The sequence below is a fragment of the Giraffa tippelskirchi genome, chromosome 4 (assembly GCF_054371585.1).
Source record: "Giraffa tippelskirchi isolate mGirTip1 chromosome 4, T2T-mGirTip1v1.2.pri, whole genome shotgun sequence".
In the NCBI taxonomy this organism is placed as follows: Eukaryota; Metazoa; Chordata; class Mammalia; order Artiodactyla; family Giraffidae; genus Giraffa; species Giraffa tippelskirchi.
This window is the reverse complement of record NC_137278.1, coordinates 176,773,739-176,792,058: the sequence shown is the minus strand read 5'-3', so window position 1 is coordinate 176,792,058 and position 18,320 is coordinate 176,773,739. Positions and strand designations below refer to the sequence as shown.

Below are 18,320 nucleotides of genomic sequence, written 5' to 3'. Positions count from 1 at the left end.
AGATTAGGTGTTTAATTGCCCATGAGGACCAGATAGAGTTGGGGTGGGATTCAACCCCAGATCTTTCAACAGGCAGTTTTATTCTTTCTAGTATAAAACTGCAGATACCTAACATCTCTCCGTGAGAAATTATCTGGAAATATTTATTCAAATAGTCATCACATTACTTTAATCTTTAAAGAAGGAGACTAGCCCCCTTTTATAAGCCTACTTAGAATTCAAGCCCTGCCACATTCTAACTGTGGAACATTGGACAAGTTGCCTAGCCAAATGGAGTCACTATTTTCTCATTTGTGAGGTGAAAATAGTGAGTTTAATAGACTTAAAAAAAAAAAAAATTCAGCTTGTAAAATGCCCCAGAGAGTAGACCTCATTGGTATGGCCTCCAGTTCACAATAAGCCCCCTTTCTCTGGGAACTGCCCACAAAACACAGGTGCAGTTGCCCATAAGCAACTGGCTAAACAATATTATTCTGCCCCTCTGACACTGATTGGCTGGTTCACAGGTGAAGACCAAAACTGGACCTCTTGTGCTGAGATACTTCAACTATTTTACCCTAGGGGGCAAGACATGAACTCTACTTCTGAGGGCAGAAGTCCCCTGATCACTGTCTTTCCTGAGTCTTGGATTCTTTGAACTACCCAAATATTCTTCCAATATGCCAGCACCACTTACTTTTTTCCCTTAAGCTAGCCAGAGCCAGTTTCTATTACATGCAACCAATAAAGTATTAACCAAAGCAGTTCAGCACAGAGCCCAGCTCATAATCCCTGGATACCTGGCACTTGTAAATTCTTCATTTCCTCCACCATACTAATCCTCATCCAAAATGGGAACATTCTTTGATTTATTTTAAGGAATGTTAAAAATATAACTGAACCAAAGCCCCTATTGTCTAATAAAGCCAAGTAAATCACAGATACCTAAAACTGTGAACAAACAGTGCCCTATTTAGAAGTTCTGTCACTCAGAATCTGGAATAGAGGTTTAAACTCAGCCTTGCTAAATGCTGATTCATGTTGCAGTTCAGTGAAGCCTTACTCAGTAATTGCTTTGAAATCAAAATGCAGAACAGTGTCCCCATGATTGATACGATTCTGCACTGAGTCAGGTATCTACAATTATAACTTTTTTCTGACAGTTATACTGACTGGAGTCAGGAAATGCTTAATATGCTTTAAAGAATGACAGAAGAAGTCCTCATTTGCTAAATTAAAAGAAGTCTTTGCATAATAAATCCTGAATAAGAAAAAAAATATGTAAATACCTGGAAGACATTTATAAAACTACAAGAAAAAAAAACTGGAGTTATTGGATCTAAGCACTTAGCCCCTAGTCTTCTGTTTACTTACCAGTAAACAACTCTACTAAGTCTCCAGACTACTCAGAGGAGCAAGAAGCCCAAATAAATTAATAGTTCTTAGGTTGGGAATTGGATTCATATGATCGCACTGAAAATATAATTTTGTCAGAAATTTATCTCTAATGAGATTAAATTGTAATTTCCTATGGCGTACATATAGAATGAAATAATATTTTGTGTTTGTTGTTGTTTAGTCGCTAACTCATGTCTGACTCTTTGTGACCCCATGGACTGTGACCCGCCAGGCCCCTCTGTCCATGCAATTTTCCAGGCAAGAATACTGGAGTGGATTGCAGTTTCCTTTTCTAGGTGATCTTCCCGACCCAGAGTTGAACTCACATCTCCTGCATTGGCAAGTGGATTCTTATACTGCTGAGCCACCAGGGAATCCCATGGAGTACATACAGAATTAAATAATATTTTGTGTTAGTTGCCACTTATGATTGATAATATGTGTTCTTATTTGTTTTATACATATATTTCTGAAGGAAGAGCCCACATCTGTCTTGTTTATCATATCCTGAAGGAATATCCTGGTACTTAGCCTGTGTGTGAACTTGGTATATAGTAGTGAGTTCATAAATAATTGATCAATTATTCCATTAGTAATAAATTAAACTTGAGCTAATAGAGTCTGAGTGCTAATTTAAAGGGATAACTAAAATTGCTGTGGTATAATAAGAAATGAAGTCCTATGAGAAAGTTAAAGAACTGTCATAAAACAGTAACCTGCCTTTTGAACACTTTAACATGAACTGGCGTTTCCAAATGCTACATGGGATAACTAAATCACAGCTACTAGAATGCTACTAAATTAATGTGCTACCCAAATTTACAAGATCCCCCTAAGAGTATAAGTAGGGACTGTGTGCTATGCTTAGTCACTTAGTCGTGACTGACTCTTCGTGACATCGTGGACTGTAGCCCGCCAGGCTCCTCTGTCCATGGGGATTCTCCAGGCAAGAATACTGGAGTGGGTTGCCATGCCCTCCTCCAAGGGATCCTCTCAACCCAGGGATCGAACCCAGATATCCTGCACTGTAGGTGGATTCTTTATGGTCTGAGCCACAGGGAAGCCCAAGAATATTGGAGTGGGTAGCCTATCCCTTCTCCAGGGGAATCTTCCCAATCCAGGAATTGAAACGGGATCTCCTACATTGCAGGCTGATTCTTTACTAGCTGAGCTACCAGGGAAGCCATATGAAAAATTATATGTCAAATAATTTCTTACGATACTAAGCTATACTTGGCCTCCCAGTATTGGGAGTGAGCTATAAATACTAGACTCACTGGTCCTAGTCCATCAGGTTTCAGCTACAATAGGAAGAAGGAAGAAAAGTTAGAGAAGGGATTGTATGCACAGGATTTTAGAGTTAAGAATAGGAGATCCAGAGGACCCAGCAGGAGCTGGGTGAGGGATGGGGACGGGAACAGGTGAAGAGAAGAGAGGGTTATGGATCGGGTCAGAAGTGGGAATACTCAGAACAATGTGGTATGAGTCCTGGTGTTAATGGATGCTGAAGGATATCTAATAGGCTTTTAGACTGCCACTCTGACTCACAACTGTGGTGCAAACTAGTCTTTTATTTTTATTTTTTTTAATAAATTTATTTATTTTAGTTGGGGTAATTACTTTACAATATTGTAGTGGTTTTTGCCATACATTGACATGAATCAGCCATGGGTTTACATGTGTTCCCCCTCCTGGACCCCCCTCCCACCTCCCTCCCCATCCCATCCCTCTGGGTCATCCCATTGCCCCAGCCCTGAGCATTTGTCTCATGCATCGAACCTGGAATGGTGTTCTGTTTCACATATGATAATATACATGTTTCAATGCTATTCTCTCAGAACGTCCCACCCTCACCTTCTCCCTCAGAGTCCATAAGACTGTTCTATGCATCTGTGTCTCTTATTCTGTCTCGCATATAGGGTTATCGTTACCATCTTTCAAATTCCATATATATGCATTAGTATACTGTATTGGTGTTTTTCTTTCTGGCTTACTTCACTCTGTATAATGGGCTCCAGTTTCATCCATCTCCATAGAACTGATTCAAATGTATTCTTTTTAATGGCTGAGTAATATTCCATTGTGTATATGTACCACAGCTTCCTTATCCATTCGTCTGCTGATGGACATCTAGGTTGCTTCCATGTCCTGGCTATTGTATACAGTGCTGCGATGAACATTGGGGTACACGCGTCTGTTTCAATTCTGGTTTCCTCAGTGTGTATGCCCAGCAGTGGGATTGCTGGGTCATATAGCAGTTCTATTCCCAGTTTTTTAAGGAATCTCCACACTGTTCTCCATAGTGGCTGTACTAGTTTTCATTCCCACCAACAGTGTAAGAGGGTTCCCTTTTCTCCACACCCTCTCCAACAGTTATTGCTTGTAGACTTTTGGATAGCAGCCATTCTGACTGGTGTGAAATGGTACCTCATTGTGGTTTTGATTTGCATTTCTCTAATAATGAGTGATGTTGAGCATCTTTTCATGTGTTAGTTAGCCATCTGTATGTCTTCTTTGGAGAAATGTCTATTTAGTTCTTTGGCCCATTTTTTGATTGGGTCATTTATTTTTCTGGAATTCAGATAGTCTTTTATTTTTGAGAAATACACAGAGATCAAGGAACAAAGTCATTCAAAAGACAGGAAAACTTGACTCAGTCCTGGCAAAGATTTCAGTTCTCAAAAGTCTGGAAGCTGATTTAAAAAGAAATAACTGAAGCTACAGAATGAACAAATCACTGACTTAACAAGTTCATATACTAAAGCAGATTATAGAAAATGTCTTGTGGCAAGAAGATGTACAGTAATGAATTTTGAGTTTTTGCTGTTTTTTGTAGGTATTCTTTTCTAAAAATGTTAGAACCACCAAATACTGTGAAACATATAACCTTTATGAAACATACTTTTCTGTAATTTTCTGTATCTTTCTTTTTGTCTCCTTTCCATAACTTCTAAAAATGTAAAGATTTATAGATTTATTAAAAAATATATAACAGGGATGCAAGTAGTACAATTTTAGTAATTGTCTCAGTGAGCTATTTTTTGGAATTAATTCTACATTATAATTTTACAGGCAAACCATATTTTTTTTGTTCATGACTTTTTATGTAGCTAAAAATAATAACACACTTTATTTTTCTTATAACTTTTCTTTTTTCTCATAAAGCAAGTCATATACTTTTACACTTTGTATCAAATCAAAACTGACATTGGCAGCAGTTTTATAAAATGACATAAGCTAGGTAGAAATATCAAATCAGAATTTTTCAGAGAACTCCAGTCTTAGCTCCCAAGAAATCCAGATAACCAGCTACAGTTATTGATGAGAGTGAGACATGTTCTCTTTTATATGAATTGAATTCAGAGTATCACAGGGATTCTACCTTGGTAATGCTGGCAGTTCCCCACACGAATTCTTGTGCTCGGAAATGTCTTTATCTTTATTCCTTAGAAATTGAAAGGCATATTCTCTGTTACACATGTTAAGTAATCTAAAGCCTGAAAATTCTATATAACCCATAATGCAGTGTTATATAGACCTTAATCTTAAATGTAATGGGACTGTTGGATGCTCTCATTTCTTTATTCTCTCTCTGTTTCTCTTCTGATTCCACAGCTTTGCATACTCGCCATAGGCTAAAAGACCATTGACTTTTAAGTCCAATCCTATATCCATCTGCCTGATTAATGTGGTACCCAACATGTCAAAAACAGCACTCTTCCTCACCACCCCACCCCTGCCAACCAGAGGTCTTTCTCTGTCTTTTGTAATATTTCCCATCTCAACAAATGTATCATCCTTCCCCATTTCTCTCTTTTATCTCTTACTCACTCCCTACTTCAAATTTAGTCCTGTCAGCTATACTCCAAGACTTTTCCTGAATTCATCTACTTTTTTCCATTCATTCTCACAACTACCTCGCTAACCAAAGCCTTTGTCATCTCGTGCCTTGTTGCTGTTCAGTCACTTAGTCGTGTCCCACTCTTGGCAACCCCATGGACTGCAGCACCTCAGGCTTCCCTGTCCTTCACACTGCTTTTGAAATAGTCTGCTAAGTGAGTCCTTATTTTCATTCTTGCTCTCAAATCATCAGTTCTCCACATTACAGCTAATGATTTCCTAAAGCCTAAATTTATTGAACCAACTAATGTGTCTATGGGAAAATACATTCATAATTTTACTCTGGATGCTAGGAACATATACAAAGTAGTAAATAGTTTCAAATCATCAGCAGTGGTTTCAGTCACTGGGGCAGAGATACTAACATGATCAAATGTAGGTGGTGAAACTATGATTGGGCTGAAGAAAAGGAGAAAGTGGTAAATGAATGGTTGCAACTTGCAAGTTTGCAATGAGTATGTATATACTTTTGGGATCCAACTCATTCTTTTTCACATCCTTTCCTTCTATATGGCTTCAGTTTGACCTGCTTCTCTACAATTATTAACTTTTCTATACCAAAATGTTTCTCCTTAAAGGTTTACAGTGGAATAGAATTCAACATTAAAATATCCATGATGTCTTAGCAGTCTCCAGCCTGTCTGGCAGGGGAGATGGTTTCAGGATGGTTCAAGCACATTACATTTATTGTGCACTTTATTATTATTACATCAGCTCTACCTCAGATCATCAGACATTAGATCCTGGAGGTTGGGGACCCCTGTCTTATATAATCCTTTTCAAGATTGGTTAGGGATTTTATTCACAGTGGGGGGAAAAGTGGAAGCAAAATATATTCCTTTTCTGCCCACCCAATGGTGAATCTTTTCATCCAGTATTGCATGTACTACAAAGGAACATGCAGTTTCAGGCCGTTCTGGGCATTTTCTAAGTTAGCCCTGGCTTGCAGCATGAAGGACCAACATTTTCTCAACCTTTAGTCATAAGGGATTTGATGTAGGTCATACCTGAATGGTCTGGTGGTTTTCTCCACTTTCTTCAATTTCAGTCTGAATTTGGCAATAAGGAGTTCATGATCTGAGCCACAGTCAGCTCCCGGTCTTGTTTTTGCTGACTGTATAGAGCTTCTCCATCTTTGGCTGCAAAGAATATAATCAGTCTGATTTCTATGTCGACCATCTGTTGATGCCCATGTGTAGAGTCTTCTCTTGTGTTATTGGAAGAGGGTGTTTGCTATGACCAATGTGTTCTCTTAGCAGAACTCTATTAGCCTTTGCCCTGCTTCATTCTGTACTCCAAGGCCAAATTTGCCTGTTACGCCAGGTGTTTCTTGACTTCCTACTTTTGCATTCCAGTCCCCTATAATGAAAAGGACATCTTTTTGGGGTGTTAGTTCCAGAAGGCCTTCTAGGTCTTCATAGAACTTTACTGTGGGTGAGTACTGAACACTTAAAATGTGGTTTGTGTGACTGAGGAAACTAATTTTTAAATTTAATTTAGTTTAAATTTATATAGCCACATGTGACTAGTAGCCACCATATTGTGCATTATGAATCTAGAGATTTTCTTGCCAGGGAAGAAGCAGTGATGAGATTTGTTACCCTTGATCTTCAACACAGTTAAATTTGTTCGCTTCCACCCTTCTTAAGATTAGTGTGGGGACTGAGCAGGTCAAGAGTTCAAATGCATGTAAAATTCTTTAAGGAAAGATATCTCATCAGCAGAAGGCTGAGAAGGCAGTGCTGTTGATGTATTTAATTTTATCATGACTGAAGAGTAAAAGACCTACTAAGTCAGAATAACCCCCTGACTTATTATGACTCTCAGAGCTAGGAGCATTTCTAGTTTAGTGCCTGCAAAGAAGAGCCATTTATCTTTGGCCAAAATAATCCAAAACATCAGAAATTCACCTCCTAGATTTGAGGAAATAGTTTAAATTCAGTCTTGGTTTGCTTTTGAGAGGGACTTGGAGAATCAATATAACTTTAATTTTTAAAATTAAGCAGAAATTGAATAATGTCATTATTCAGTCAGTTTAGTATAATTCAATTTATTCATCATTCAGAATTGAATACTAAGGATTCAGACTTCCAAAATAGATTTTTAATTAATAAAAATAATGTCTAATTAGTTATGTTTTTCAAGAATATTTTATGTACACTTTTTTCCCAGTAATTGAATTTGTTGAGAAATAGCTTGTCATTTAAAAAATAAATGTACTGAGCTCCTACTGTGTGTCATGCATTGTGCTTGGCAAATACAGCTAATTAATGCTCTTAGCAGTTCTTTTTTAGAAGAGGAAAATAAGGCTGAGAATGGGTCAGTAACTCACCAGTGATCATGGCTTTACAAGCACCGCTTCATAAGGTGTAAAGCCAGATTCCAGCCCATGTCTACCTGATGACAAGAGCATGCTTATCAGAAGGCAAAACATTTCCTTCTGCCAGTTACATTCACCTATTTTATTTAACCAAGCTACTCAGTCTTTTTGGGTTCACTTTTATGATGTATCTCCCACCAAAGGATGCGGATGATCTTAAAGAATTTACAAATTTCAGGCTTAGCTTCTTGGCAACCAGATTATGCTGAGTGATGCGTCATCACACCTGGCACTAAACCCTGTAGCTTATTGGAGTGCCAGGGTTTCTGCTAATGGGGCAAAGTTATGGGAAAATCATTTCCCTTCTAAGCCAAATTCCATTTAATTGCGCTTGTTTACCTGGTGGGGAAAGATTTACATTCCACAGCTCAAGCAAATCAATACTGCAATTTAGCCTGGAGTTACATTAGCTAAATGACAAGAATATGAAGTCAAGAGATCAACTTCTACAGTATTGGCTAATATAATGTAACAATAAAGAGTCTTCCAAAAGACTAATCTTCTCCCAAACTCTAATCAATTCTTAAGGGAAATTGTCAGTCCAAACAATAAGAACTTGATGGTATGATGAGCATTGTAACCTTACATTTTCAGAGAATGAAATAGAAAAGGTTTGAATAAAGTAATTTAATTCTCTTATAAATCTTAGTCATAGAGCACAACACAGAGCCAAGAACCACTAGCTCCTTTTCTCAAATTTTACCTATTATTTGAAACTGATACAGCTCTCCAGTGATATTAACATCAGAAATTACATCACATATTAAGTAATTTGGAAATAGACAAGAGAGTATTGTTTCCATTGAAAAACCTTAATGAGAAGGTTTGTATTCTTCCCTTTCATAAATTAGCACAGGTTGTGCAGGATGGAGCCTGGATGTGTGGGTTCAAGTCTCAGGTCCATCATTTACCAACTTAGTATTTAACCTGTTTTCTGCCTCAGTTTCCTCAGTTTTAGACTAGAATTCACTTCATAAGCCTGTTAGGTTAATGTGTAAAGCCATTAAAATATTGTCTGGCCAATATTTCAGAGTTTATCTTCTGTACTCATAAAGAATAAAATTGCTATTTTTATTATCTTTAAAATTTTTCATTATTATTTTTGTTAATGTTTTTCATAATGATTGAATGTCATTTTTTAGCTTTTAAAAATATTTGTGTTATTTTGACCTATTTGTTCTGATTCATGGTTTTTCTCTTCTGTCAAACCATGTCTTCATTTATTTGAAACAGATTTATGATCTGTCATCTTTCAGCCACATGTCCCATTAGATTCCAAGTAAGAAGCTTAGAGTCCTGTAAAACTTTGTCTTCAGAGAGGGTGAAAATAATGCTTTCCCAAATGATTTTTTTTCCAGTGGGAGCAAAAGTTTTGAGAATTCTAAAACACTCTTTCCTTCAACGGTTATCTAAAATTAGAGTTAGGATTAGGGTAAAATTAAGCCATGCACATCTGACCACCATGCAACCTCCAAATTTCACTGTTGTGATTGTCTCAGGTATGTTTACCTTCAACAGACTTAGCCCCTAATCTCTTCCTCCTTCTCCCCTAGTCTGCTGAATTCCTGTTTGCTGTCAAGAGTGGTGACAAACACTAATCTGAACTACACCACATTCAGATGAAGTCAGATGGAGGACTTGGCCTCACACCAAACCTTAAAGCAGAGGGGAAGGGTGGAAACTGCTGTCTTGTAAATAGCGAGCCACCCAGTGCGTAAGCCCTGAAAACATGTAAATAACACTACGTCTCATATGCTTTAATTCTCAATTTTGTTATGCTACCTTTGCCAGCTAGTTTAACTGAGTATGATTTGCAATGTTATTTTATTGAACATTTTTTGACAATTTGAATACAGCTTTGAACACAGTATTAAATCCTCTTCTGGCTCAGCAGATTGCAAAATTGCATGCTCTGTCTACGCATCAAATCCTAGGTCTGGAGGGGAATTCAGACTTGACCTAGTCCAGCACATCCAGAAAACACTGCATTTGAACTTTCTTATAACAGATGGTATCTCAAACTATGCTAAATGACATCCATATAAGAAGATTAATTATATTATTAAAGACTTTCTCACAAAGGTTAACATTAAGCCTGGCTTCCATTTCTTATAAATTCATACAATTTTGTCTTCTTGTTTAAGGATCTCTAGCCAATTCCAGTGTCTGGAACAGTAAGTTTAATCACCATTTTGTGACTAAGGAGGAAACTAAATATCATAAATTATGTTAACAATTTAGTTCTAAATTTTTTGTGTCAGCTTTATGTGTCAGGTTTGGGACTGGTCAATTTTTTTTAATCCATCAGGGATCCAGTGTTGGAAAAGTCCCAGAGAAAAGTTACTCTGAAGAACTCTCAGAAAATCAACTCAATCCTGGCAGTCCTTTTATAGAGATTTTGAGATGACCAGAAACTACACCGGCATAATACCTAAAGCTTTGGCATAACAGGAATTTAAATTATAACTACATTACATTATAATGTTTTTGTGAGAATTACATAAGAAAAGAAAATTGTATATGGTCAAAGGAAGGAAAGTTTGCTTTATGCCTCAATGATTGAATAGCATATATTCAGTAACACAATGAAGATTTACCTCAAAACCATTGGGCCTTCTATCCCCCTAGTTTCTATTATTATTTAGAATTATTTTTCAGTTATAAGTTGACAAAGATAGGTTGCTTTAAAATATTAAATATATGGCATTTTAAAATAAATTCACGTTGATTTTAAACTTAGCTTTAGTTACATTTTTTTATGTACTCAAATTGCAGAATACTTCATAATCAGCATCTAAGAGCTGTTCATTTCATTTATGATTAAATAGTCTCTTCATCAATCTATTTATTTTTTAAGTTATTTTTCCCTTAAAAGAAATGAATTACTCTGTTGTGTGTTTTATTGGAAACCATTCAGGCTGTATGTGGAGACTTCTGTTCTTATTCTCTCCAGTTGTTCTCTGTTTCTGAGACGGAGGATGGGTTGTATTTCACTAAGCCACGACAGTTCAATGAGGCACTGCTGAGATACTAATGAACGATGAGCAGAACTGAAGTGTATCATGTCCAAGCCAAAACATTCAATTACCGCTACCAGACCCACTAGCCCAAAGCTCTCTTCCCCTGCTGAGTGACAGCGGAAGAGACCTTGTGTTGAAATGGTAGAGACACAAGATCAAAACAGCCTACATCACTGAGTTGCCACAAGAAAGACAGTTGTTGGAAGAGACCTATGTCCATACATGGCTTTAATTGAATGAGAAATGAACTTTTTTTCTTGTATGTTAAGTTGGAGATCTGGGAGTTTGGTTATTGCAGAAGAACTTAATCTATCTGAATATAACTAGAAAGAGATAAATCTCAGGATAAACTAACTTCCTTAAGATTCTTACTAATACCTAATTAGACCTTGTCTCAAAGAGGTCAGTCAACGTCCACAACGAGTGTTGGTTCAGTGTCTAATATTTCTAGTCACTACACAAGATACCTGTGAGAGAAAGATTGTGAGGGTACAACCCCTTGACTTTAGATCATATAGAAGTACTTCCTAGGGTTTTGTTGAGCCAGTCAATGTTGGGAATTTTACTGAAAACATTTTTTTATTACCAAAAAAAATTTGTTAATCTGAAAATGGCACATACATGCATTGTGTGTACACATCATACATCCTTAACGCACTCAGTCTGCATGAATGTTTTAAACATAGGTGTATGTATATATTTGAAGGAGTAGGGGGGAGAGAGAGAAAGATACAAGGCACCACATTCTTCAGTTGGTCTTTCACTAAATTCAAAAAGCCAGACAGAATAAATTTGTAATCAGTGTAATTGTGGTCTACCTGACACTGTCTTGCACAGAATAAAAATGGTTCCCTGATAACATGGAAATCACATATTTCATTTACATCCAGTATCTAACTGGTCATTTTGTTTGTTTTTTCTTTCTTTTGTAGAACAGGTTGAAATTGTCTGAAATGAATTACTGCAATAAAAAAAAAAACATATATTTTACTATTACATTGTATGTGCCTAGTCACTCAGTCATGTCCAATTCTTTGCAACCCCATGGACTGTAGCCCACCAGGCTCCTCTGTCCGTGGGATTCTCCAGGCATGAATACTGGAGTGGAGAACTTCCCAACCCAGGGATCAAATCCAGGTCTCCCTCATTACAGGCAGATTCTTTACCATCTTGAGCCATCAGGGAAGCCAGTGTACATATTATGTACATACTATTACATTGTATGTACACTTAGTTGAAGTTTTTTGTCCTAAATTAAATGTAGATTTTATTGAATTACTATTAATGCCAAAGAACTGCTATTCAGTCACATAACTGTTTCATAGTTGCACCTCACCTTGCCTCTGACCTATTACCTATGCCACTGGGCAGTGACATACTGATCATATTCACATAAGTAAAAATACTAATTTGTGGGAAAGAAACTTATGGAAAATCTGGCCTTAGCTTTTCTTTATTTAGTTGAATAATCTAGTTCTTGAAATGATCAATAAATGATCAATAATGAGATTATTATTAACATTTCTATCATCCTTTTCATGACTTAAGTGTTTTTAAAAACATGTTTTTCAACCCTACAGTACCTCCTTCGAGTAGCTAATGGTGTTCTCATGTCACATATTAGAAAAGTAAGACTAACTAACTTATCTAAGACACACAGGCATCAAGTGAACAAACTATCATCCAAACTTGGATCAGTGCTCTGATAACATATGTCATCACATTTTTTAATATAAAAAATCCTATTTGCAAATGTACAGGCATGCTCAAGTCATGTCTGACTCCTTGAAACCCCATGGTCTGTAGCCCACTAGGCTTCTCTTCCATGGGATTCTCCAGGCAAGAATACTGGAGTGGACTGCCATGCCCTCCTCCAGGGGATTTTCCCCACCCAGGGATTGAACCCAGGTCTCCTACATTGCAGGTGGGCTCTTTACCATCTAAGCCACAAGGGTAGACTCCAGTTTGCTCTAGAATTGCATAAATAATCTCTAACAGCATTTCTAGAGCACTAATGATGGGTCACCTGCATCAGAGTCAGCTGGGGTACTTGCTAAAAATGCAGATTCCTGGTCCCCTACCTAAACGTTATGAGTCAAAATCTTCTAAAGAAGGTTTCAGAAAATTTCATTTTTTATTTGTTTTCCAGATGACTCTAATACACAATAAAGTTTGAGAACTGCTGAGACTTAATCATTCCCAAACAACTGGGAGACTCTCTCAACCCTTACAGAAGTGACTGATTTTATCATAAGAACACCTCAATAAGCTGTCTTATGTTTGACCACTTCACCTGTGTCAAGAATCTGGACAGTGAATGCACTTTAGCTAGTAGTAGAGGCCAAAGAGATGCAGTGGTAACCAAAAAGCAAGGGGTAACAAGAGGAATGTGTGTTAGTCACTCAGTCGTGTCCGACTCTTGCAACCCTATGGACTGTAGCCCACCAGGCTCCTCTGTCCATGGGGATTCTCCAGGGAAGAATACTGGAGTGGGTTGCCATCCCCTTCTCCAATACTTTTTCTTCATTTGCAGAGTAATTTGAAGAAACACTTAATGTAAGTATACTAATGGGTTAATTTTAAATATGACATTGAATGCTATCTTTAGGAAATATTAAAAAAGCCAAAATTTATAAATTTTGCTTATGCTAAGGAAGAATTTGAATATAAAAAATGAAAATGAAGCAGGTGGCTGGGAGTGGTGTAGTGTAGTTAAGCAAGCAGTTGTCTACCGCTGGATGGAGAGAAGAGAAACAGACAAGTAGAGGGTGTGGAGAGTAGCATTTGAGAACAAAACACCGTCTTTACACACATTCTTTTAACCCAGGGTTAAGTGGTGGTATCCTGTTTTGCAGTTTCAAAATTTGAGTCACGAAGAAGTTCCATGAATTGCCAAAGTTCAATCGGTTAGTCAATGGCAGAACCAACCATACTCCAGTGACTCAAAACCCACTACTTTTCCACCCAATTATGTTGCATTTTCTTTTGTTTTAAGCCTTCCAAGTAATTTTCAGTTCATCTGAAGATATTGTATCTGTCCGAGTCAATTTGAACTAATATGGCAGAGCACTGGTAAGCACTTAGCATTTTTGAGTGTTTCTTGCAATTTTTCCCCCTTTGGGATAATTAAAAACTGTTGTGTTTTAATTACAGTGACTTTTAAGATGCCCCAGATTTCTTCCAAACAGCTTTTGTATTTTTTTCCTCTACCTTTCACCATAAGGTTTCTAAACTCTTCTGTATCCCAGTGGAATTTTTCCTTAAGAAGAAACACTAAACCAATATAGTCCACCTGAGTAACGGGGTGGAGGAGGACACAAAATAAGCTCCACTGAATAGTCGGTGGAAATGATTTCAGGTAGCTCTTCCTGGTTGAAAACAACATAAAGGAATACTCTTGCTCCAAGTCATTTGGAGATAATTTACAGGCAACAAACAACATGGTCTACATGAAAGTAATAATTTTGATTTCCATGTGTCATCTGCACATTGCACAACTCTGTAAATTGTTCATAGAAACAGAAATTAGGGGAGAGAAGTAACTCTGCAATATGCTATGATTAAAGAGTCACCAAGCATCCCTTATTTGGCTGATAGTTAAGATCTATGTTTGTTTATTTAAAAAACTGCAAATTGAATGGAATGTCTCCAACTATAATGTGCAAAGAAAATAGGTAATTGTATTTTGAAAGCAGCAGTGCCCTTTCCATAAATAATCAAATTTTTCTGCCCATTAAGAATCACCTTCTGTTGTTATATTTAAGAAAGAAAAGAAATGACTTAGTTTATATTTATTTCTGAATCGTCACTGATTGCTACTCACTTGAGGTATATGGTTCTCATCTCTCCTTCTTGATGTGTCACTGCCAGCTCTTCAAAGGATTCCACAAAACGGGAGATGCTCAAGCGGGTGGTGGCTGAACATGAGATAGCCCTGACTTCTATTGATAGTTTTGTCATTTCAGTCTTTTTTTAAAAAACCTCTTTGTTGTGGTATGATTGATGTGTAAAAGCTACACATATTTAGTAATATGCAACTTTCTGAGTTTGAGGATAAGTATTCACAATGAAACCAGCACCATCACCAATAGACACATATCCATAACCTCCCAAAGTTTTCTCCCATTCCCTTTTTATAGAATACTTAACATAAGTTCTACCCTCTTAGAGAATTTCAAGTGTACAGTACAGTATTGCTATCTATAGGCACTATGCTGTGTAGCAGATCTCCTGAACTAATTTATGGTCTATAATTGCAACTTTGTACATTTTGTAATATTCCCCATAGTTACAACACCTGGCAATCACCAGTGTGCCCTGTGCTTCTATGAGTTTGACTGTTTTAGATTATATTGGGTTAACCAAAAATTTCTTTCGGACTTTTCTGTAAGATGTTACAGAAAAACCTGAATGAACTTTTTGGCCAAACCAATACATATAGTAGCTCAGCTGGTAAACAACCTGCCTGCAATGCAGGAGACCCCAGTTTGATTCCTGGGTCGGGAAGAACTACTGGAGAAGGGATAGGCTATCCACTCCACCAGTATTCTTGGGCTTCCCTGGTGGCTCAGCTAGTCAAGAATCCCCCTGCAATGTGGGAGATCTGGGTTAGATCCCTGGATTGGGAAGATCCCCTGGAGAAGGGAAAGGCTACCCACTCCAGTATTCTGGCCTGGAGAATTCCGTGGACTCTATAGTCCATGGGGTCACAAAGAGTTGGACACAACTAAGTGACTTACCCATACATATAAGTGAGATCATACAGTATTTGTCTTTCTGTGTTAGACTTACTTCACTTAGTATAGTCTCCTCCAGATCTATCCGTGTTGCTGTAAATGGTAAGATATCCTTTTTCAAGGCTGAATACTCTATTTTATCACATTTTCTTTATCCATTCATTTGTCAATATACATTTAGGTTGTCACAATATCTTGGTTACCGTGAATAATGCTGCAGTGAACATGGGAGTACAAGTATCTATTTGAGGTCCTTATTTCAATTATTTTGGATAAATACCCAGAAGGGGGGTTTCTAGATTATCATATGATAGTTCTATTTTTAATTATGTCATATCCTTCATTACTGCCATCTCACAATTATAGACATGTCGCTGGCTGTTCTTAAGCACTAGAAAAAACAAAAAAGAATTGTGATTCTTGCAGAAAAAAATTTTGACCAAGCACTTAGTATTTCCATAATCTAAAATAAAATCCCCAAATTTAATTCCTTATACCCAATATCATATACCACCGATGCCTTGTGCTGTGCTTAGTCACTCAGTTATGTCCAATTCTTTGCAACCCCATGGACTGTAGCCCACCAGGCTCCTCTGTCCATGGGATTCTCCAGACAAGAATACAGAAGTGGATTGCCATGTCCTCCTCCAGAGGATCTTTCCAACCCAGGAATTGAACTGGGGTCTCCTGCATTGCAGCCAAATTCTTTACCAGCATAGCCACTTATAGGAGTTCCTAACCTCCTCACTTCTTGTCCCAAATCTCCCTTTTCTCTCCAAGCTATAAAACCAATTTTTATTCCTCTACCATTTCAATACAAAACCTACTTTTTGGAAAGTTTCAGTCATTATCCAAAAGATTTATCATCCCAGGACTCAACTCCTCAGCAGTACATTTCTTGAAGTCTAAGGTTTTCTCATGACTACTAAAAAAAAGAAGAAGAAACACAGCAAAATTTATGGGTTTCAGCAAAAGCAGTGCTTAGAGGGAAGTTCATAGAACTGATGTCCAACTCTTTTGTGACCCCAAGGATTGTAGCCTACCAGGCTCCTCTGTCCATGGGATATCACAGGAAGAATACTGGAGTAAGTTGCCATTTCCTTCTCCAGGGGATCTTCCTGACCCAGGGACCAAACCTGTGTCTCCTGCTGGGCAAGTGGGTTCTCTACCACGGAGCCACCTGGGAAGCCAAAATTCCCACCTTTGTTGTTGTTGTTCAGTTGCTCAGTTGTATCCAATTCTTTGCGATACTATGGACTGCAGCATGCCAGGATTTCCTGTCCTTCACCATCTCCCGGAATTTGCTCAAACTCATGTCCATTGAGTCAATGATGCCATCCAACCATCTTGTCCTCTGTCATCCCCTTCTCCTTCTACCTTCAATCTTTCCCAGCATCAGAGTTTTTCTAAAGAGTCAGCTCTTCACATGAGGTGGCCAAAGCATTGGAGCTTCAGCTTCAGCATCAGTCCTTCCAATGAATATTCAAGGCTGATCTCCTTTAGGATTGGTCAGTTTGATGTCCTTGCAGTCCAAGGGACTCTAAAGAATCTTCTCCAACACCACAGTTCAAAAACATCAGTTCTTTGGCACTCAGCTTTCTTTATGGTCCAACTTTCACATCCATACGTGACTACTAGAAAAACCATAGCTTTTACTATATGGACCTTCGTTGGCAAAGTGATGTCTCTGCTTTTTAATAGTCTGTCTAGGTTGGTCATAGCTTTTTTTCCAAGGAGCAAGTGTCTTTTAATTTCATGGCTGTAATCACCATCTGCAGTGATTTTGTAGCCCCCAAAAATAAAAGTCTGTCATTGTTTCCATTTGTTTATCCATCTATTTGCCATGAAGTGATGGGACCGGGTGCCATGATCTTCATTTTTTGAATGTTGAGTTTTCAGCCAGCTCTTTTCACTCTCCTCCTTCACTTTCATCAAGAGGCTCTTTTGTTCTTCTTCCTTTCTGCCATAAGGGAGGTGTCATCTGAGTATCTGAGGTTATTGATATTCTCCTGGCAATTTTGATTCCAGCTTGTGCTTCTTCCAGCCAAGCATTTTGGATGATGTACTTTGCATATAAGTTAAATAAGCAGGATGACAATATACAGCTTTGATGCACTCCTATCCCAATTTGGAACCAGTCCATTGTTCCATGTGCAGTTCTAACTGCTACTTCTTGACCTGCATACAGGTTTTGCGGGAGACAGGTAAGGTGGTCTGATATTCCCATATCTTGAAGAATTTTCCACTGTTTGTTGTGATTCACATAAAGGCTTTTGCAGAAGTAGATGTTTTTCTGGAATTGTCTTGCTTTTTTCTATGATCCAATGGATGCTGGCAAGTTGATCTCTGGTTCCTGTGGCTTTTCTAAATCCAGCATATACATCTGGAAGTTCTTGGTTCATGTACTGTTTGAAGCCTAGCTTGGAGGATTTTGAGCATTACTTTGCTAGCACATGAAATGAGTGCAATTGTGCAGTAGTTTGAACATTGTTTGGCATTGCCCTTCTTTGGGATTGGAATGAAATCTGAAAGAGGGAGGGGATATATGTATTCTTAGAGCTGATTCACATTGTTGTATGATAGAATCCAACACAACATTGTAAAACAGTTATTCTCTAATAAAAATAAAATAATTAAATCCAAGATAACCAAAGATAAAGAACTAATAAGAATTATGACAGAAATCAATTAAATTGAAAAAGAGAACCAATAGAGAATAGTAAAATCAAATAATCTGGTCTTTGATAAGATCAATGAAATCAATTTTTCTAGTCAGGCTTTGAAAAAGGGAGGATACAACTGCTAATAACTGAAATGAAAATAGAGATATCATTACCAATCCTGTGGATATTAAAAGGACAATAAAAGAATAATATTAATATGAACAATTCTATATCCACAAGTATG

General features: G+C 37.6%; 1 protein-coding gene across 20 annotated transcripts in view; it reads left to right on the top strand.

Annotated features, from left to right (window-relative positions):
• The window catches only part of CCDC91 (coiled-coil domain containing 91), a 381,232-nt gene that overhangs the window by 341,863 nt on the left and 21,049 nt on the right, over positions 1–18,320 (top strand). For 14 of the 20 annotated variants that reach the window (XR_014082452.1, XM_081591780.1, XM_081591767.1 and 11 more), the window contains one exon: positions 9,211–9,410. The exons of the other annotated variants lie outside the window; for them this stretch is intronic. Coding sequence is in view for 13 of the 14 variants with exons in the window: in XM_081591767.1 (XP_081447893.1) it covers positions 9,211–9,280 (70 nt within the window). In the remaining variant the exon portion in view is untranslated. Of the gene's footprint in view, positions 1–9,210; positions 9,411–18,320 lie in introns of those variants that run through there. 20 annotated transcript variants of the gene reach the window in all.